General features: G+C 45.5%; 1 protein-coding gene and 1 pseudogene across 2 annotated transcripts in view; one reads left to right on the forward strand and one right to left on the reverse strand.

Annotated features, from left to right (window-relative positions):
- Positions 1–23,119, forward strand: part of ALiX (programmed cell death 6-interacting protein-like protein AliX) — a 63,721-nt gene that overhangs the window by 20,286 nt on the left and 20,316 nt on the right. For both annotated transcript variants that reach the window (XM_070536984.1, XM_070536985.1), the window contains exons 7-11: positions 9,030–9,369; positions 10,689–10,812; positions 11,517–11,694; positions 13,940–14,161; positions 17,685–17,838. In XM_070536984.1, the coding sequence (XP_070393085.1) occupies positions 9,030–9,369; positions 10,689–10,812; positions 11,517–11,694; positions 13,940–14,161; positions 17,685–17,838 (1,018 nt within the window). The remainder of the gene's footprint in view (positions 1–9,029; positions 9,370–10,688; positions 10,813–11,516; positions 11,695–13,939; positions 14,162–17,684; positions 17,839–23,119) is intronic.
- LOC139059446 (uncharacterized) lies at positions 21,048–22,876 on the reverse strand (annotated as a pseudogene).

The raw sequence follows: 23,119 nt of genomic DNA on the forward strand, positions 1-23,119 counted from the left end.
TCACTTGTTCGGCCCATTGTTGAATGTCTGTGATGGGCGCGTGCGTCATTCCGGCTCGATTCTTGCGGAACTGGTCCCAGTCCGTCCATTTGAAGGTTTTGTTGGGTTCGACCATTAAATTCTCCGATAATTTCGTTTCGAGAATTCTGTGGTCACTACCAAGGTCTTCGAACGTGTTATTCCAACTTGCTCCTCTTGCGTTCTTCACTAATGTTAGATCGGGCGTGGTGTCTCTTGTCAGCCCTGTTCCCATTCTGGTGGGGGAGCTGGGGTCGGTGATGAGGGTCAGGCCTGTTTCCTGTATATCCTGCCATAAAGCCTTGCCTTTGGCTCTTGTATAGGCATAGCCCCACGCTCCGTGCGGGGCGTTAAAATCTCCCCCGATTAGTAGGGGATGGGAGCCCGCGATGTCGGTGGCCCTCCTAAAAAGGGTTAGAAAGCGCTGTCGTATGTGCGCTGGCTTGCTGTATAGATTGAGGATAAACGTGCTGCTTTGGCTTTTGCTTTTAGGTATAATTTCTACGAATACTTGTTCAATCTGCGCTACCTTAAGGTCGTGACGAACGACCACTAAGCCTTTCCTGACCAAAGTAGTTACCGCTTGGTTCTCCCCGGATGGGGGACCGATGGCTTGGTAACCGGGTAGTTTAGCTAATTCGTGTGTCTCTTGTAGCATTATTACATCGGGTTTCGATTTGTTTTTAAGGTGTTGTTGCAGGACCGCTTTTTTTGCGGTGTAACTCCTGCAATTCCACTGCCATATCGTCAGCGCGCCTCTTTTACCGTGCTTGCCTATTTTGGTCTGGTCGAGGGCTGGAGGTCTGAACGACCCCAGATGCTCCTGTGTTGTTTACGGGGATGTCGTGGAATTGATTAGATGCGACCCCAGTTATGGGGGCCCCTGCGATGGTTACTGGCTGCAGCTTGGCTACTCTAAGACTTAGGTTGGCCACGTTGCTTTCGAATTTGTCAATTCTCGACATTATGGTCGAAACCGCCAGCGTGAGGTTGCCGACGGCTTCCGCTTGTTCTTTCAGTACATTTTGCATTTCTGTTAATTTTTGTCCTAGGTCTGCCAGTTGTGATCCGGTTTGGCTGCTAACGGCTGGAGCCTTTCTCTTAGGTGGCGGAGGGTTGTCGTCCTCCTCCATGCTATTATTAGGAGTTACCGCAGCTGCACCTGCACTACAAGTACTCAGACGAGGAGATATCTCCTCCCTTCGACTATTCTTCAGTTCCTGGATTTCTTTCGTGAGGTGTGAGATTAATTCTCTCAACTGCGCATTTTCCCGTCTCATTTCTGCTATTTCTTTAGAAGCTGCAGTTTCCTCAGTTCCGCCGCGGCGCGACGAGCCTTTGACCGCGTCTGCCCAGCTCACCTTGTTGGTGGCCTCTTCTACCGCCGGGCCGCCTCCGCTGCGGCGGGAAAGCGACTGCGTACGGCTCCTGGATCTGGTTCGGGCCGGTCCGGGTGTGCGGCTCCGTGATCTGGACTTTCTGGTTCTCGAGCGGGCCCTCGAGCGTGAACGGGGCCTGGTATCCCGGGAAGGGCGTCCAACAGATTCCCTCGTAGCCTCCGATGCTAGAAATTCTTCCTGTTGTCGTTGTCTTTCCCAGCGTCGTCTCTTGACTATATATGGCGTCTTGAAGCGAGCCTTGCAATTCTTATCGGCCGTTAAGTGCTCACCCCCGCAAAGTTGGCAAAGGGGGTTGCACTGGTGGTCGAGACCTGGGTTGGCCGTGCCGCAGCCTCTACAGATGCGGTCCTGCGGATTGGGGCACACGTCCATGCGGTGGCCCAGTCTGCCGCATTGGAAGCACAGGTCAAGTTGTTTTCTGTACAACGCGCACCTGATGAGAGCGCCTCCGTAGCGAACGAAGGAGGGAACTTTCAGTCCGGAAAACAGCACGATGACCGTAGTGGTATTGCTGAGTCGTTTCGCAGCGATTGCCGTAGGATTCTTGGGGGTAACGACCTGGGCGGTGATGTCGCGGGGCGAATCTTCGAGAGGTATACCCCTGATGACTCCTTTGGAAGTTAAGTCGGGTGCCGATTCATATGCGTTGGTCTCATAGGCCTGGCCGTTGACCACGAGGCGCTCGACTCTTTGGTATCTGTCTGCGTTGGCTTCACTGGGGGTACTCACTACGATGATGTTCTGTTGTACGTTGAGGCACACGGTGTCGTCTTCCCTGTGCTCCCCGGGTATGCCAGCAGCTTGGTAGACGCACGAAGCTACTCGGGCCGCTCCTAATTTGCCAATCTTGAGGCCTCCCTTTGGGCGGATGATAATCTTGAAATCACCCTTCGGTAGATATGGCATGCGGCTGGCCTTGATTAACTGCTGTTTCAGTTTCTGCTCGCGCTTCTTCCTTCCGCCGGTGCCGAGGTGGGCGCCGAAACTGCTCGTATTCGATCTCTCAACGGCTTGCTTTTTCGAGCCGACGGTACTCCAGCCCGTGCCAGCCTCAAATTCTGCTTGGGAAATGTTCTGCCCTTGCACGAGAACCTCCATTTCTTCCGTCGGCGAGCGAGCGTGGGCGCGCGCCACGTGTACTTCTTGCGGGGGCGCCTATAGGCCTAGGCTCGCGGCAGCCACCACCGCGGCTGCCGGTGTGGCAGACGAAAATTTGGCGTAGAAGTTCGAAAAATGGGATTCCCACCTTGAAGTTGGTATCGGCAGAATCTTGGTAACTTGCTGCGTGAGATGGTAGCAAAAACTCGGTGATTTTCGGTGACTTCCCTGCGAAATCATTGAACGAAGACGGAGCCGACGTGAAGTGCATCTGCCTTCTTCGGCCACCTCTTCTTCTGAGGCACGTGTGTCCAAGTGTTTATGAAAGTGATCTGTGTTGTGTGTACCGAAAGGAAAGAGCCACTGCAGCTCACATCCTTTGGGACTGTGCTAAGAATCCGCATGAAGCTGCAACACTAACAACGATCCCGCCGCGGCTCGAGGCCGCAACGAGATGCTATGACCAAGATGTTCAAACCCAGGCCGTCCAGCAGATCTCGGCGGCCCTCGAAAGGCAACGACCGAGCGAAACCGAAGGGATGCTGCCACCCCAAAGGAGGGGCAGGCGCGGTCGACCAAAGGGAATAGTGCGGCCGCGGCCGAAGTAGAGGCGCCACACGCCGCGAAGACGCCATGGCCGCGTCACGGTAACGCCTCCCTAATAGGGGAAGGCTAACCGTTCTGCAGGCGTTCAGAACAAAGTTTCGTCACTCACTCACTCACTCACTCATCACATAGTGGAAAAATACCCAAATTTTTTTGGAGACACTCTAGGAACCCTCCCAGGAAAAGTACACTTGGTGACTAAGCCAGATACGCTTCCAAAAGCGATAACAAGTTGTAGAGTGCCTGTCAGCATTAAACCGCAATTAGAACAAACAAAAGAGGTATCATTAAAAATGTAGCAGAGCCAACGCAGTGGGTGAGCAGATTGGTTAGGGCAACCAAGAAAAATAGTGAAATGTGAATATGCATTGACCCACAAGCACTGAACGAGGCTCTCGAACGAGAACGTCACACATTGCCCATCCTCGATGATGTGCTACCCGATCTTGCCAAACCAAAAATCTTCTCAAAACTAGACTTGCGAGAAGGCTACTGGCAATGTTTTCTCGATAATGAGTCAAGCTTTATGACCACATTTCAAACACTAAAAGGTCATTATCAATGGCTCCTCCTGCCGTTTAGACTCGCTGTAAACAGCGAAATTTTTCAGACAATACTTCGAGTGGCTCTTGAAGGACTTAGTGCAGTTCTCTGTGTTGCAGACAGCATCCTTGTCTATGGAGTGGGTGAAAATGAAAAAGATGCTGTCGAAGATCATGACAAGAAATTAGAGCGTCTACTCCAGAAATGCCGACGAATTGGAATTCGTCTCAACAAAGAAAAAACTCAGCTCAGAGCCTCATCAATTGTCTTCCTGGGACACATGCTGACAAAAGAAGGACTAAAAGTTGATCCAAATAAAGTCAAGGCAATTGAACAAATGCCAAAACCAGTCAACGTCCAAGGAATACAATGCTTCTGAGGAATGATCAACTATCTCTCCAGATTCTTTCTGAAATTTTCGCGAGTATTAGAGCCATTGAGAAAACTCACTGTCAAGGATACACCATGGCACTGGGGAAAACCGCAAGAAGCATTTCAAAAGGCAAAAGACGCTGTGACAAGAGTTCCAATTCTGGCCTAGTTCGACTCACGAAAGCAGTTAGAAATTCAGTGTGATGCAAGCGATCTTGGACTCGGTGCAGCTCTTCTTCAAGACAGACAGCCAATCTCGTTCACCAGCAGAGCACTTGCACCAATAGAAAGCCGCTATGCACAAATTGAAAAGGAAATGTTGGCTATCGTCTTCACACTAAACAAGTTCCACCAGTACACATTCAGAAGAGAAACAAAGATCATCAGTGATCGCAAGCCATCATAAGCGATCCTGAAGAAACAATGGGATCAAGTTCCAAGACGACTACAAGGCATGATTCTTGAGACGCAAAGATACGACATTGTCATCAAGCACAGACCAGGCAAAGAATTACTTTTGGCTGATACGTTGTCACGTGCGTTCCTTCCCAAGGAAAGCAATAAACATGAGCGTGAAAACATCAAAGTCTTGCACTACCTTCCTGTGGGAAAAGAAACCCTGGAAAAGATTCGGTCTGCGATTGAGAGAGATGAATCACTGCGAAGGTTGAAAGGCAAAATCTTGTCAGGTTGGCCACAAGATAAGCGTCAACTACCCCAAGACACGTGCCTGTACAGTGCTCACGGAATGAAACGCATCAATTTAGGGCTAAGTAATGTGCATACTTTCGTTTCAACTGGCTGCAGTTCGTGTCACATCGACGCAATTGTGGCGCGTACACTTACATCGGAGTTCTCTTCAGCTTTGGTGACCAAATTCCTAGCGACATGACATGGTGCTCTTGCGTACTTTGCACATATGTAGGGTTCTACTAAATGGTCCGTGTCCTATTTCATTCCGTGAGCACTGTACTTCACACACAGAGATGAGCTTACAGTTGAAGACAACCTCGTATTCAAGAGATTACGTCTAATCGTACCAATTTCTCTGAGAGGTGAGATCAAAGCAACATTTCACTCATTACATCTTGGGATTGAGAGCCGTCTAAAACACGCTCGTGAATGTGTCTTTTGGCTAGGAATGAATGCAGAATTAGAAGACCTCATCACAGGGTGCGAAGTGTGTCAAAAGCACGCTCACTCCCAGCGACGAGAAACTCTCTTTCCTCACCCAGAACCAAGCTATCCATGGGAGCGAGTTGGATGCGACATTTTCGAATTGAACGAAAATAACTTCTTGATCACAGTGGATTACTACAGCAACTTTTGGGAAGTGGACCAACTGAAATCAATGACCTCCAATCAAGTAATACTCAAGCTAAAGTCTCACTCTGCAAGACACGAAATACCAAGAATCCTGATAAGCGACAACGGACCACAATTCACCAGTGAGGAATTCGACAACTTTTCGAAAAGCTGGAACTTCGAACATAAAACATCAAGCCCAGGATACCCGTGTTCCAATGGAATGCCTGAATCAGCTGTAAAGACAACAAAAATGCTGCTCAAGAAAGCAGAAGACAGCCACTCAGATCTACAAATGGCGTTTCTTGATTACAGAAACACTCCGCTGCAAGGACTCAACGCTAGTCCATCGCAATTACTCATGAGTCGCCGCACTGGAACGACTTTGCCAACACCATGGGAGCTACTGCAACCTAAAGCAGTCGACGTGAGTGATAAAAGAAAGGCAAAAAGCAACGTTGTACTACAACAGACAAGCCAAGGATTTGCCGAGCCTAAGCGAAGGTCAAAGTGTCACACTTCGACCATTGAAAGGCAGGACATGGGTCAAAGGGACAATAACTAGAAGAATTGACGAAAGATCGTATGAAGTTCAAGTTCGTGAAAGCGTGCTGCGAAGGAACCGAGTATTTATCAGACCAAGACCTTCTGTGACTGCCGATAAAAGCCAACACGAACAGCCCGACACTACAACGCAACCAGAAGAGGATACCAGCGCGATAAATCAGGCAAACCGCATTGCCATTAGACCTCAATGAAACACAAGACTTCCAAAGAGGTTTGAGGATTTTGCCGTCGGTTGAAAGATTATCACCAAAAAAGGAAGGATGTTACAAGAAGGCTCAAGAGATGGCCCTACCATCCTGCACGTGCTGGCCATGCGCCCCTTCTGAAACCTCTGCTCCCACTGTTGCAGCAGCCCTCCTCCTCTATGAACTCTGAGTAGACGACATATCAAGTTGCGGCTGGGTCTCCCGCTTCTCTCCTGCTGGTCGGCCGCCGCCGCGTCTGAAAATACTCTACTCTCTGTACCTCCATGTTACCACACACATTCCTGTGTACTCCATGCTTAATAAACCCAGTTAACCTCCGTTAACAAAAGTCCAGTGTTTTATCGTCCACTATACATGACATAATGAAACAGTGACAATAGCCAAAAGGTAGAACTATTGCTAACATCCGAGAAACTTCTGATACACGCGGGCACGTTGTGCATCGAGGGATAACATTTATAATTTGTTATCCAATAAAAAGCGGTCACCACAGAAAGATGGAAGAAGTGAACAGACGACGCACTTCACTCTGGCACCATCTCATAACGATCGTCGCAGAAGATGTCATGCGCGGCACCAGGTAACACTACGCTTTTCTCTTTCATCCTTCACTGTTGAGCTTGTTCACTTAGTTATGCCGCTGCCGCAGGAATGGGCCATTAAGAGCTGTGCTCTGAAATGAGCAGGGTGTTCTCAGTTTTTCTGTATTTAAATGGCTCATATGTGCAAACTGCAGCCATTCATCATCGGCAAAAGCAGATCTCCACTCTGCTTCAAGAACACCCGGTCCGAAATGCATTTCATAAGCAAGCCTGGAGGACACTCTCTCTGAGTGGTGCCAGGCATGGAATGCCAAACTAGAGACACTGTGCTGTCGGGTTTGTCTTGTAGACGAGGGCTTTCTGTAAACAGCGTATTATGATTACGCAAGTAGCTAGAGCGTATCCAAACCCATCCTGCACTTAGACGGCTCTTTACATTACAGTTTGAATTTAACAAAACCACCGCATGCCACATCTGCATTTTGCGGAAAGACCATTGCAGCAGCGACGCGCAAGACTCATCACTGTACCATTCGCGGGTCCGCGCTAAACTCGTTCCATTCTCGTTACGTGTATCTGGGAATGGGCTTCGATGTTCTGCGAGCCGAGAGGCACTTCTGAGACTATCAACATGGGTGTAGTATCGGCAACCACTGATGCAAGGGTTGGAGGAGAAGGGCTGAAAATGAAGGTACGTCCCAACCGCAAGGCGTTAGAGTGCTGAGCAGCACACGAGAAGAGATGTGCTGACTTCTCAGGACTGTTACAAATGAGGACAATTGCTTCCAACCGGAAGTTGGTTCCAAAACCCGACAAAACAATCCAGCTGGCTTGTTGCCCACATATGATGGTCAGTCATTTAAATGGCATATTGTTTGTATGGTAACAGGTGCACAACCAGGATTGTTCATGCGCGATTTGCAGTAACAAATGCACTGATGGGACCACGGTGCGTAGCCATTTCTACCCTTTCTTGAATAATGACGTGCAACAAGCTCTTTGACGTGTGTGAGGTGCACTGCAGTTACGCGTCTCTGTGATGTGGGGTGTTACAGTTAGTCTTGCTATTATATTAGTATATCGAAGACCATTCCATAGCATGAGTGACTTGCAGCATTCGTGATGAGAAAATAAGTAAACTTTTATGCGTTCAACGTGGCCTTGGAGAAGCAAATCAGCAAGTTACTGCTTCTTACGATCTTGGGTAATTGCCTGAGATGTGTAGAGCTTATAGATAAGCTATAGATAGGCATATTTTGTATCTATAATCAATATTTTGAAAAAAATTGCAATCCCCTTCGAGTTCGATATGTCCGGGATCGACTGTAGTATGTATTCACTGCTTTGTACTTTGTTGCAGCGTAATTGTTTATACTTGACAATTGCTTCTGATAATTGATAATGAAAGGAAAAGTTGCCATCCACGTAATTGTAGCACAAAGCTACATAGGAAACTGTAAACAGGTTTTTCTAAAGGAAAGCTTCACTGTTGAAGAAAAATCGATCCTGGTCCCGGGATCGAACCCAGGACCAACGCCTTTCGTGTATCACCAGGAGGCTAGGAGAATGTAGAGCAAGCTTGAGTTCATCGACAACTCAAAGCAGATTCATCGATGAATATGAGGCAGAATCGCACTGAATGTGGCAAATCAGTTACGGAAGCCTACAAGGTGGAGGAAGGTGTCCAGTGTTTAAATGAACAATAAGAAACCCTTTGGCTTCCTATTGTTCGAATTATAATCTTTTCAGTGTCACTGAAATAGCAGTATGTTTCTGCTTTTCTTTCTTGCCATATTCCTTTTAACATTCCTTTTGTCAGATAGGAATGTGAGGACTACATCAGGAGAGCAGTAGCCATTATCCTTGTAATTTTTTTTCCTTTCTGAACAAACAAAAATTAACCATTGTGTTCATTTTATCATACTTTAGGGAAAAAAATGCTGCTCTAGGGGTTCGCCACCTTCGAAAAAACCCAACACTGAAAAGGTTAAAGGCAAAACTAATTTGCACCGTTCAGTATCAACACACTGCTCCATCCCCATTTGAAGGCATCAGTTCTTCAGCATGCTGATGAGATATGTTCTGTGTTCAAAAACAAAGAAAACAAATGATCAAGAGTAGTTCACAGAGGATGCTTCATGCCAGAGCCAAATGTTGGCGCCATCTTTAAGCACTCCTTGTTCAACCACCGTTGAAAATTTCGTCATTCACATAATTTATGTAGTACAACATTTTTTTAAGATGAGGGTATTTTGTCTGACTTGCAGAATCCTAACTCTAAGGCCTTCATTTTTCATTTTCTTCTTTTCTAATGCACTTGTATTTTGGGCTTGTGGCTAGGCTTAATGCGTTCACCCTTATTCTCCTACAAGGAATGGCTTCCAATAGTGGTCAGCAAGCAGGCAGCATTTGGCGCCATAGCACAGTACCATCAAGCGCTGTTGTGCCATGCAAACAAGAATGTCGGCGAGGAGTTGGCGAGGCTGCAGCATGCCATGGAGCTGATGAAGACTGCCGAAACACAAGCAGGGCCATCATTTTCGTTTCGCGATGAGGTCAAGAAGATCGCTCTCTTGTACGAGGACGTCAAGAAGGACAACGACTTCATCTACCACGCCCGTGTGCCTGACATAAGGAGCCTGTCGCCCATTGGCAAAGCCGTGCTAGCCAAGCCTCTGCCGGTCCCCGAGAAGTTCTGCACTTCCGGCCAAGGTATGTTGGTTGGTCTGATGGCAACTATTGGTGTTCAATTTATACTAAGGGGCTCATCCGAAAGGATCAAACATACGGTACATTCGACTGGTTCTTACCATGTTTTGCAGCTCATATTGATAGGTGCGCATGCTAGCCTAAGTTGCTTATGCGCCATAAAACCCAATACAATACAATACAATACAATAGGTGCACACCTTTATGCCAGCATATGAGTTGATCACAGTCACGAATGGCAGTGAGAGTAGTGTTTGTACACTTTGTTTAAGGGCATATTTGCCTGATACCAACACTAATGCAGCTGCTCTCATGCACAATGTGCAAGTGTAGACTGGCCAGTAGGAATAATCCATTTGCTGGTTCAGATCAAGAATATTTGTTCGGTACCCGCCGTGGTTGCTCAGTGGCTATGGTGTTGGGCTGCTGAGCACGAGGTCGCGGGATCGAATCCCGGCCACAGCGGCCGCATTTCGATGGGGGCGAAATGCGAAAACACCCGTGTGCTTAGATTTAGGTGCACGTGAAAGAACCCCGGGTGGTCAAAATTTCCGGAGGCCTCCACTACGGTGTGCCTCATAATCAGAAAGTGGTTTTGGCACGTAAAACCCCAAATATTGTTATTAATATTTGTTCGGTGCATAAGAATTAAGTGGCCAAGTGAATGTAAGATATACTATCTATTGAAATCGATAGGCATCGAATAATTGCCAGAGTGGCCCTTGTGACTTCATGTGGCAGCTGCCCGAGTACAGCTGGGGTATGATGGTGGTGTTGCAAGAGTTGGTAATGATTATGCCGTCGCCAATCGATAATTCAAACACAGATAATTCGGACCTGCTCAATTATTCGGACGGCTTTGCAGCACCGCCACTGGCCCATTAAACTTGATGTACTTTTGTTTCTCTACAGGGACAGCGTGATAATGGTTGAGATATGAACTGACCAGATTGCAGGCAAACATATGTGCGCGCAGCAATGCATTGACAGACTTGAGCCGTATTGTCGGACAATCATTTTCAAGGATAATTTGACTTCGCTAGTACCGGACACATCCGTGAGCAGGATCTCTGGCACTGTGATAAGCATACCTGTCACTGTGCAAGAAATGCTATTGTGTCTGGCTCTACTCTCGCAAAATCTCGCGAAAGCGAAAGCATCCCTGAAAGTCACCATCCAAGAATGCGGCTCAGCCTTTTTTGCCATTTGTTAAATGTCCTATATTTCAGACTTTTTAACCGATCCCTGTTGAGTTCATTATCGGTCGATGACTGTATTTGAAAATGTGCCTTTGTTAACTTGGTTCAATTCCTTTCCCTCAGATCTTTTTGGTGCCTTGCTGCCAGTGTCTGTCAGTCAGGCCATGCAAAAGTTTGAAGTTCGGAAGACTGAGATTGTGAATGGGGAGATTGCCCGGTTAAGGCAGCAGACTCAGTACCTAAATGGGTACGTACTGGGCAAAAGTTTTGCTGTGCTTTTCATTCTTTGCTCTGAGTACCTCATGTTTTGCTGTTATTAGTGGAATCAAGCCGTAGTGTTTAAAGTTGCTAGGGCCACCACATTCAAATAATGTAAGCAAACACTTTGACGGATGTTTCAGTAATATGGCACCCACCTTCTGAATGATTGTGGCTTGGCTGAAGTAATCAAGAAAAATTTAGCACTCTTTAAGACTTCAGCAGGTACGACTGAATCTGATTAAGCAGGTACAGTTGAATCTGATAGATATGTTACTGGTTCAAGTGACTTGCTGGCTTATACATTCCTGGTGGGGGAACATTAAAACTGTGTTCATCATTTGTGTTGAGCAATTTAGATTGTACATTTCTGAAAACAATGCATTCTTTTATTTTTTCTTCGAAACGTCAGCATGATTCTAGTGCATTTCATTCTGCCTGCAAGCTGAGGGATTAGAAAGCCTGTAAGTCGTCTGTGAATGCTGAGGTAATAGTTGTGGGTGCAGGGTACTGTGAAGATATATATAAAAAAAAATATTGTAGAAACAGTGGAAAAGCAGATTTTTTAAACGTGGGGTAAATTCCGTACTAGCCAGTTTATCTAACCAGTAAGGGCTGCACCTGTTTTGTGTGTTTATGCGAATTCACAGGTGCACAGGTGTGCACTGCTGACTGCCTCTTGCGTGTGTGCAGGGTGTTGGCGTCTCTGAACCTGCCGGCTGCCTTGGAAGACACGACCGGCAACAGCCTTCCCCCCAGCATTCGGGACAAGGCAGAGGCCGTCAGAGCCAAAGGTGGCATTCAGGCCATTCGGAAGCTGATCAGTGACCTCCCTGTGCTGCTCGAGAGGAATCGCGAAATTCTCAACGAGGTGAGCGTGCCTGCCTGGAGGCCCCCTTGCTGCAGCACTGTCCATTTATTTATTTATTTATTTATTTATTTATTTATTTATTTATTTATTTATTTATTTATTTCAAGATACTGCAGACTATTTTGCCCTAGCAAGAGGGGCATACTTCCAGTACATAAGGTAAAGAAGAAAACACAAGTTTACATAAACACTGCAAACAAGCTTGCGAAAAATAACACATTGAACTATGCGCTACTGTAATGCAACAAAGTACAGAGATTGTCATATGCTACAACATTCAACTCAGTAGGAAAGAAAATACTTGAACAAAACTAGAACTTGAATCTCAAACAGTCGAAGCTTATTACAACACACCGCAATAGCAAAATTTAGCAAGAAGGGTCCGTTATATGTGAAGTTCATTCTATCCAAAATTAGGGTCGTGGTATGTTATTAAATGGTGAGACGTCACGTATATCACAGTCTAACCCATAAACGAACGAAAAACGATAACACCGAGATAAAGATAACTATAAGCAGGTCTATGGGGTACGATTGCGCAGCATTACGTCTTCTTGTCCGCTGCTTTCCCGATGCTGGTTGCTGACGGCTGTTTCCCCAGACTAGAACATAGATGGTACGGCTGGCACAACAGCAAAGAGACAGCCAGCTAGTGCTGTCGTGCCAACTGCCCAGCTTGAGTGAGTTGCCACCACCGATGGCATAAACAATGTCTACAGTTTGTCCTTCACGCAAAATGATGGCCGGTCGTAAAAACCGATGTTTTAATTTTATCTCTCGCAACGAGCAACAAACACTGTCAGATCTATATATAGCACGAATGAGAGCCTCGGCAAAAGGCAAGTTTAACTCGGAGCCCACGTCTGGCTGCCGCTGCACTGCATCCGAGATGGCTCGACCGCTTCAGGCACCTCGCAGTCTGGACGCCACGAATGGCAGTATGTCTTCTTTGTGTGCGTTGATGCGATGAGAAATAAAGCGTTCTCAAAATGGTGCATTTTGTGATCGTTGATAGTCTTTTGGGAAGTGCCGCATGCAATGGCTTCGCTTCGAAGTTGGTTAGGCCTAGTGGCACCCTCTTCCACTGTACTGAGCCCAATGCTTCTTCTGCTCTGAGCTGACAGTGGTGGGCGGTGGTGGTCCACTCCTGTGGTTGACACAAAAGCTTCATGCCGTTGTGAGGAGCCTGCCACTAGTGTATTCATTCCTTAAAAATAAGTGCATTTTCGCTAATTCCACAAGCGTGTGGAAATTGTTGCATTGCCACAGCAAAGTATAGTGTAACTATTACACAAAGTATCGTATTTATTCAATTATAACATGGTCACAATTATAAGTCAAGCGTTCTCAGTTCGGGGAGCCAAGAAAAAAACCTAAGTATGCTCACTAATAGGACAAAATAGAGGAGCAAACAAATTACTCACATTCGGTGAAGATTGTCTGAAATACTTAATTACTAACACAACCAAAACGCGAAATCGTGACCATGAAACATGGGGTAATGGAGCTTCAACACACGTGGAGCGTGGGTTATATGCGAATTTTGCCTTTACCTGCAGCTTCACGGAAGCATTGATTTTGCCTCTAATTGTGGCTTTACGGCATTGCAGCCCGCTCTGCCGTAAAGCCAGAGTTCAAGGCAAAATTCACATATAGAATGGGAGGTGACTTCAAGGCTTAGGATTCTTGGAAAAAAAACCTTGCTTTATGTTCAAATAATTATGCTACGTTGTATTTATACCATGTAGACAAAATTTCTCCCTAAAATTTGTCTGTTGTAGCCAATAGACCGTTATAGCTGTATCCATTAAAAGTGTAATTGGTTACACTGATAATGTAGGCTGATCAAACTTAAGTGAGAATAGTCTGTTATATCTGAAAGTATATTGTAGGTGGATCCGTTGTAGCGGGTGTGGACTGTATAATAAGTTCAGTTGTATCAAAGTGAATGTTCCTTTGTGCATCATTAAAATTTATACCTTGAATGATCGAATCCAGAAAGGAGCTCCATTCCTTTACGAGGAAATAAGCTGCTCCTACCTGCTTTGGTTTTAGCAGAGATAGGCTGAACCACATGTTCAGGTGTTTGCCCATGTCCTTATGTGATATATGTGTGAATAATAGAGCCGGGCACAAATGTCTTCCAAAACTGCGTGCAGTTGAAGGGGAAAAGTGTTTATTTAATGGTACTGCATTTGTGCTGAGCTCTAGACGTTTTCTCGGCGCTGTCTTTGTTTCTGTGTAGGGTGAGCGCCTGCTGAAGGAAGAAGAGGAGTCTGACCAACAGCTGCGGGCGCAGTTTCGGGAGCGATGGACGCGCAGTCCCTCGGAGAAACTCAATGAGCCCCTGCGGAACAGCCTGGCCAAGTACAAGGAGATCATGCGTGTAGCTACCGAGGCAGACAAGACGGTCCAGGAGAAGTTCCAGAAGCACCAGCGGCACATCGAGCTCCTCAGCACATCAGATGTAAGTGGCCTGTTGACAAGTGGCTCGGGACATGCTTTCCTGAAAAAAAAAAAAAAAACGGGGCCAATGTTCAGGAAAATTGGAATACGTATCACCATTTATTCATGAGCCAGCCTCGAGGCACCTAACACTAGTGATGGTAATTGGTGTGAGAGAGTCTCTGTGGGGATGACCAATCACAGATGGCATTTACAACCAGTGTGGGCAAATTTTTTTAACCCTTTCAGGGTCGAATTATTTTGAAGAAAACTTTCCCGGGGGGTCAAATTATTTTATTGCGGATATTGAATGTACAAGATGTATAAAGTCGGGAATAAATAGTAAAAAAAATTAGGGAACAGTATTTTGGTGTCGGCATCACTCATAACTGCAATATGTTCAATAGTATTTTAGAGTGTGGTACTCCTTGAAACACGAGTCTCCGCGCAGCCGCAGAGAGGGAGAATACCTCATGAGCGGCGGCGATAAACGAGCTAAGAGCCGTGCTAATCAAGATAGAAATCAACTTCCGCCGCCCCTGCGATAGCGTGCCGACAAAGATAAAAATCACGTTTCGCGCGCCTCCGTTGCGGTGGAACCAAAACCGCGAAAGCGCGTTGCCGCTGAGAGTGAGAATACCTCGCGAGCGGCGGTTATAAACAAGCTAAGAGCAGCGCCAATCAAGATAGAAATCAACTTCCACAGCATTTGCAAGAGAGTGCCGACAAAGAGATAAATGACGTTTCGCACGCCTCCGTTGCGATCACGCGGCGAAACCGAAACCGCAAAAGGGGTGTGGCCGCAGTCTGCGCGATGCGCTGAAGCTTGAAGTCAGTTCTGTTTATCTCCCCAAGAAGGTAGCACAAATTTCAAACGCTTCTTGCAAGACCAAAGAGGTGGCAGCACCTCCCAGTAAGCGTGCATCGTCATTATGGCGCGAAATTTCAAACGGAGGCTCGAAACCGTACCCGTACGGCGAAGACCTTGCGGGACAGAAAACCGCCGCCGTACATGTACGGCGAAAACCGTCAAAGGGTTAATGTGTGTTGTTAAAATGGGACAAAAAGTCGCCAAGTGTTTGCTGAAGTTTGCTACAAGGCCACTAAATTTGTAGCTAAAACTGTCGAGTGACTTTTAAATAACATAGGCATTTTTTAATACCGTGATATAAGCTAAGGTGCTGTAAATAATTTACGTTTTCATGTTTGTCTAGCGTCCATACAGCTGGCCGATAAACAGTGAATTTATCATCAGCGTGTAGAGGGCTTTTTTCTTGCTGATATATTTACACAACGGCTGACGGCAGCTTAAATTGTGCGTTTATCTTCAGATTCTGAAGTTACAAATACAGCACGTTTTAAAAGAACATCAGTAACCTGATTTTCCTAGAACAAAAAGGCGCTTGGTCTACATTATTACTCAAGTATGCTAGTTCTCAACGTTTGTGATAGCAGAAATAAATTTTGCAGCATGGGATTGGCGGCATGGTAACATGGTGATAACACTTATGTGACTTTTATACGGCTCAAATACTGCACATTTGCTTTTGATCTACCTGAAAGCCATCATGAAGCATTGATTGGTCTAAAAAGCCATGAGAAATGGAAGCGATGCATTCAGACTCGGGTGTATGAGACCAAAGTCCGATACCTACACCTTCCTATTCAATCTGTCTCTCTTATTCACCTGCTGTGTTCTAAATCTGACCATAAAATTTTGTGAAATAAACTAGGGTAAATTAAGTTTCGGTTCCACTTGCGAACGTCGACCAATCTAATGCGTTTAGTGATAGTACTGTAGAACCTGCAGCGTTTAGACTTGAAATTCATATCAGTTTTGTATAGAATAAAAACAAAAAAAAACTCAATTTTGTGAGTGTTGAAGTCTTTAATGACCACTGTGCATCAAATCAAAAGCACAATGTGAAGTCTTCATTGTGGTAATGGAGACTTTTCTACTGCGAGTTTCCGCCACTTACATGTAGCCTCTGAATAATAAAGTGCATTCCGGAAGGTCACTTTTGAAGAAAACTGCTAACTCTAAAGTGGCTCAAATGTCGCCAATTGTTTGGTCGTGTCACTCTAAAAAGTTGCCGGTCTTTAAATTGAAAAATTTGTCTATAAACAGACAAGAAAGTCGTCAAATCTAACAAAATCAATAAAATGGCAAAACTATTTACAATACAATATTCGTGCCAGGTTTTCTTCTTGAAGCTCTTGGCGCTCATTGGCCCTTGCACCATAAAACATGGCATACCACCATCATCTCTTCATCAAGGTATTTGTTTGCCTTGCAACTTGTGAAATATTAATCCCTGGACCAGGACAAATGAAGACAAATTTTTCTTTCTTTCGAATGCAAAGCTTTCTTTCTGAGGAACCAGTATAGGTTTCCTTTGTAGCTTGTATTATATTCAGGCCCATGCCAACTCTCATTAACACCAGTCTGCTTATGATCCAGTGCCCATGTTGGAATCTAACATATGTGAGCAGAGCTTTCGTTAAGTACTTAATGTTGTAAAACGTTTAATCTCTTGCACTGCGTTTTGCGGGACAGTGATTACATGCCTTCCTGGCAAGACAGATGTCGAAACGGCCACAATGTGACCCACGTAACTGCAAATTAAACTGTCTTTGGGATTGGCCCACTTTGCTTGGCGAGAAACTGACCAAGCAGATGTGCCAAGCCTCGAGAAGGCACAGAAAGCTTTTGCTTTAATAAAGAAGATATGTGCCTGAAGGCATATACTTCTTGCAGTGAGGACATTTAGGGGCAGTTTGTTGTTTCACTGCGCAGCTCTGTAGAGTAGTGGTTCTCGGCCATGGATGGTGTCGGCGACCTCTTGTGGAGCGGTGGAAGTGATGGGGGACCCCTTGCAGTGACGAGTGAAAGTGGGGGGAGGGTTAAAAGAGCACAGCGCGTGGTGTGAAACAGGTGCCTTTTATTGCTGCCTGGCAAATAATAACCAAACAAAAGTGCCACATCAATTCAGCCTGAACAGCTTGTCAATAGGGGGTGTGGTCACGCTTAAGAAGAGTTGCATACCTGCAGCCACATTCAACCTGCTACTGTGATTGCGTTTCAAGTATGCAAGCCTGGAAGAAGCTTGCTCACATGCATATGTCGTAGAAAACTGCAACAAAATCTTTACAGCCATATCATGGAGAAGGGGCAACATTTCTGCCATCCCCAACTGGAATGCCTCAAGGCTTGCAGTGGCCATGCCCACGGGAAGAAAAAAGAAAAAAAAACTTTTTGTGGGCGTGGCTGTCACAGACCACCGAAAATGGCTTCACAGATTACCTGGAGTCTGTGCCACTGTTGCAGAGAACAGAGCTGGTCACTGGCACATCTGTAGCTGTAATAAAGATTAGCTGATTCGTTACGAGTGCTGTTCTTTGTGTGAGCTGTTCAGCATGACGGTACCTGCAGCCACAATCTGCAAAGTCTGCGAGAGTTCTGAAAGAAATCTCTTTCACTATAGTATAGATCGTTCGCCCACATGTTCGCAAGTGTGATTAACAGTCCTTTTTTCTGCGTGTAGGCTGACCTACAGAATGGCATTCCTTCAGGAAACCCAACAGCGTCAAACTCCCCCTGCGTTCAGCGTCTGAGGCAGCTCATGGAGGAAGTGGAGACCATCAAGGCAGAACGTGAAGCTATCGAGTCCGAGCTCAAGAGCTCCTCTCTTGACATGAGTGAGATATTTCTTTTTCTTTTACATCAAAATTCCCTCTTTTTTTTTTCTGTTCCAAGTTGCAGTGTTCCTTGACATCTTTGAGTCCTTGCTATTGGCTCATGCATCTTTAAAATTTACTTGGTTTTGTAGCATAGTCAAGACTTTTCGTCTAAATGAAGTGAAATCCTCATAATTTGAATTGACAAATAATTTGAACTGATCGGTTGGCTCCACAGAATTACATGTACTTGAATAGGGCAAAACTCCCGCCAATTTGCATCCCTAGAAAGTCGCAATGCACCTGATCCAAAGGTCGAATTTGAACTCTCCGCTAGCCATCATATTATCCGTACCACGGAAATTGAACCTTATGGCTTTGCGTGATACATTATACGCACAAAGCATGTGTACCTCTACGTGGAATCAAGGTAAAGTGCCATGTGAGCACCTATTTAGCATACTGTAATCGCATGCCGCGTTTCAGTGGATGAGCAAATTAATGATGCAGTGTATAATTCGGCTTTTAAGGCATTTCGCATCGCAACTGAATGACCAGTGCTAAATGCTATGGCATCATCCGATATACACATAGTCCAAATGGCACACCGTTACGATTATGCTTCTTTTAGAAATCCCAGCTCGGCTTACCCACACTCGCCAAGTGATCCATAATTTTCGAGACAGCACTGCCAAAAATGGATGGTATAGGCTTGAGTGAAACAGTACAGTTACAGACCGATAATTCAGACAGCTTTGGGAAAATTTACATACCCTACAGTGCGCCGCTCGATAAATCTAACTCCTTCCCACTCTGCCCATACGCGCCTGTTCGACCAACTAAGTTGTCTGAACAGGATCGGTCTGAACAGGATCGACACAAGGTACGCGCTCCCTGCATGGGCAAAGGCACCGTGCGTGAGCTCAAGTCCTAGTCACAAAGGTGTTGGTGGATGAGAGGAAGCATTTACATACCCGGTGCACTCCTAAGGGAGAAGAGACGCTACCGCCACCAGAGTAACCGCCTGTGGCCGCTGAGACATCGTAGCCCCGCCCTCACTGCAAACCATCGTGAGTGGACCGCCACCTCTGACAACTGGTTTGTAGCAAGAAAAGGATGAGGCGTAGGGAATGAAGCATAAGGATGGCAGCACAGGTGAATGCGCCCACGAAATGGCTCCGGCGAATTCATCCTTAAGCCCCACAGCAGACACTGTCAGTATCCATAACGTCATGGCAAGCTGGCGCGGGAACTTCAAGGTGACGTTTGCTACTCATCTTATCTACCTCATCGAGCCGATTTTCGTGTAAAGAGTGGCTTTTTGGTGTTGTGCAAGGATAATTTACTAATAGAGCTGAAACAGTTTTTCTTTAGTGTTCCTTTAACAAAGACACAATATACAAAGTGCTGTCAAAAAACAAAAACATGCTGTACAACACTAATAACAATTGCCATGAATCATAGCTGAATTGAAATGTTAACATTGAGTGTGCTGTATTGAAGGGGGCGGTGATAAGCAAGAGAACTGCTGGGCAATTACTGTTGCGAAGAAGCCAGATTCTTGATCTAAAGAATTGAGGCATTTGAAGTAATCGCCTAAATGTGCCACATGTGTGCCTTCTTCTGCAACAGTGGATGTTCTCTTATAACTTGTCGACAAGCACTAAGCTTCCTCAGATGACCTTAGCTGCCCTTGAAACGATGCTTCACATGTGGCACAAACTTTCCATGACTCGCCAGATTTAAGATTATTTTGAGAGGTGGCAGATCACACCTAAGCTCACAATGAAATGGCCTGGATGGCACCTCCTGCTTACCGTCGGTGACGCCTACGCGCAGAGAAATGGTTGAGTCATGGCATATGCGGTCCTTTAGTCTGTCGCTCAGAATAACCTTATGATAACCCAACTACCATAAAGTTGTCTTATACCCCTGTCACACGGCAAATCTAATGTCGTTTACAACGAATGACATTCGCTGATAATGCGATTTCTTTGCTGTCACACGGTAAAACGTAATGACATTCGTCGAAAATGACATTTACAAACAAATGAGTTCGCCAAACTCATTCGCATTCGTTTGGAACCGAATGTGTATCCTCGACACCACGAGTGTACCAGTGTTCCGCAAACAGTACATGCTTCTTTTTTTGTTTTAACAAAAATCACTATTATTCTATCAATTTTATTACCTAATTATTGCTTTAAGACATTGAAGTCCATCACGTGCGTAAATACAGGAAACTACTCTCAATCCAGGGACCAGACAGCCGTCTTTAGCTTTCGCTGCAGCAGTCGTGTTGGTTTGCACCGAAGCATCGGCCGCGGCAGCTTCAATTGGCTTGGCGTAAAAGCATGTGCGTTTTCCTGTGGCACGCGCCAAGAATGAGGATATTAAGACCCCGCATGCACATCACAACTGCTATGACATGCAACTGCCCTTCTCGTACCACTTTAGCAAATCTAGCGGACGCGCCTATCGTTGTCTTCGCCCTGTTGCTTGCCTTAACTTTGCTTGGCTTGACTCGACTTCGTTTGCAATGTTGACAAATTAGTGATCGAACGCTACGGTTTGAAAGCAACTGTCACATATTCTAGTGGGATTTGACATATTGGAAAATAATTATTGGACAAAAGTGGGTTTGCGGTGTCTTTTTTTTTACTATCGTCATTGTCATCATTTTCAAATGACATTAGTTTTCGCCGTATGACAGCGCGCTGTTATAATGACATTAATCGCAACAAATGTCATTTGTTGGAAATGACATCAGATTTGCCATGTGACACAGGGGTATTAGCCCTTCTGTATTTTGGCGAAAAAAACTGGAAAAGCAAAACTTTCTATGCAAGAAATAAGATTCTCAGAACACACAGGTCCACTATTAAACAGAACCTCTTTGCTATTCAGTACAACAGAACATCACTAATGCATTAGTTTCAGAGGAAAAAGGAACACTTCGTTCTCTTGAACAAAAATTCTATTGATAAAAAAAAAAGAAATTTTTCAGGCCTGCATAATCCAGAAGTGAGCTGTAATCAGTGCTGGCATATTAATTTGATGTTCCTTTTGTAAGAGTTGGGGTCGGGCATGTCTAGAGCCCCTAACTTTATGCAGTGGAAAATTTGAAATTCTGCAAATCAAGATAAAGGAATCTGCAAAATTCTGCGGCAACAGTGAACAGACATAAAGTACATGTAACAGTTTATTTATTAAGAACTTTCAGACTCCAATCATGCTTGCATATTTAAAACTGGAAGGAAGCTGTTGTTGCTGAGCTTCAGATGATGCTTTGTACTCTATTCACCAAGAGAATGGCGCTTGTGGGGCACAATGTCACTATAGCGACTGAATGATCTTTCTGCATCAACAGTTGATCGGCATTGACAGGTATTGAAGGGCAATGGAAGAAAGTGTTGGAGTGAGCTGTTCCATCCCTGCCCAGAAAGCCAGAACATCAAAATCTACACCTGGATTTTCTTGTTTAGAAAGAAACGGCGCTAAGTCCCTCTCACTAGACTTGAGTTCTTGGGCAGGCTTAAGGTACACTTGCCATTCAGAAGCGAGCGCTGGTGACTCTTTCCCCAAGTCCAGGCACACCTGCAAACTCTGGAGAGACTCCCCACTTGCAGAGGATCCAAGCACCTCACACTCTTGAAAAACTTCCAAGTGTCAGATTTCTCCAATTATACTAGCGCTTTGCTAGCTGCTTTACTCATTGCAGCCTTCATTTTGTTCGCAATCCGATGGGCCTCGTCATGTGCAAGGTTTTCTTTCTTCAATTGTGTTTCAAAATCTTCCTGTGCAGCTGCTTCCAAATATCCCCGAGTACAAACAAAGCATTGTACACTTTATGACAGGCTACACGCTGACCCTCAGCTGCCTTCAGCAGGCTGGCAACTTAATGCACCGCATGCTGTACTTAAGCTCAGTTGAGGGCTCATTCAAAAGTTCCAGAAGAGAATCAACGCATGCAGTTTCTCCATACCTTTAATGAACTTACCTTAGCAAAGAAGGTTAGTGCTCAAAGTATGCAGAATGTTGCTCAACAGCTTCAGTTCACGAATTCCACCTACTGTTGACAGGTGCTGGAGGTGTTTTGGCACACTGAATCCCGCACTTTTCTAGATGAGATTTATGGAAAGCTCTCTTTCTACTCGACAGCCGAAACACCTTCTTCTTACAGGCGACAAATTCGTTCACTAAGGGAAAGGATACCTGCAATGCACTGCCTACGATGTTTACTGTGCGGGCTACACATGTAATGTGAACAGCACCTTTGCACAGTGGCTTTATGCACTCATTAAATGATTTCACCATGTAAGCAGCGCTATCGCTTACAGAGCCTGTTATGTTCTCGACTTCAATTCTGTACTTCGTCAGTGTTCTCGTTACAATGCGGCCTATCACAGACGTGTTCACTTCATCCACGAATTTAAGTTCCACAAGTACAGGTTGTAGCGAAGCACTCGCACTTCTGGCTGACTGGACGAACAACACGTTCACAACCAATTTTGTTTGGTCATCGGTGGTTTCATCGGTAATTACCAACACCGTGGTACCTTGAAACATAGCTTTCAAAGCTGTTTCGTGCTTCTAAAACAATTCCGGAAGTCAGCAGCGGATCGCATCAGATCCAGGCACCGAACCGCCGTTCCGAACGTGTGTCTGCAGAAACGTTCTCAATTTCGGATTGTCCATCTTCTCTAGGGGAATATTCCAGGAATTTGAGCACAATGTCATGCCTCGCCTTGCCAGCGATGATTGCGGACTCCAGCATTTGCAGTCGGCTTTGCTTTCTCAGCATTCTTGAACCCCCAGCGCCATCTTCTAATGATTCCTTGGCACTTTTTCGCTTGAAAGAGCCTCTTGCTTCTGCATTCTTACGATGACGGTTTCTCTCGATGTGCTCGTCAATAGTTGACTTGCGCTGATAATCAACTGCTCTCGCACAAACTCGGCAAAAAAGGACTCCTGCATCTTCGTAAAAGCTGGCGTTCTTGTATTCTCGAGCACGTTCTTTGGCTGTCTTCTTGCTAAAATGAGATCCTGTGGGAGCCATCTTGATTAATAACTCGAAACACAAAGCAAACAGTAAAATGATGCACTTTCTGTTGGAGCAAACGTTGGATGGATTGATGACTACGGCTACGGCTGAGCCCTTTGATTCCGGTGGTGGCTGCGCCACCTTGCCAATTTTTTTATAAGGCGAGAATATTTTAATAGGAAATTTAATTTCTTCAGTAAAAGGTGCCAAGGCAATAGAAACCCTCTTACTATTCATTACTAAAAAAATACTACTTTT

The sequence above is a fragment of the Dermacentor albipictus genome, chromosome 4 (assembly GCF_038994185.2).
Source record: "Dermacentor albipictus isolate Rhodes 1998 colony chromosome 4, USDA_Dalb.pri_finalv2, whole genome shotgun sequence".
Taxonomy (NCBI): Eukaryota; Metazoa; Arthropoda; class Arachnida; order Ixodida; family Ixodidae; genus Dermacentor; species Dermacentor albipictus.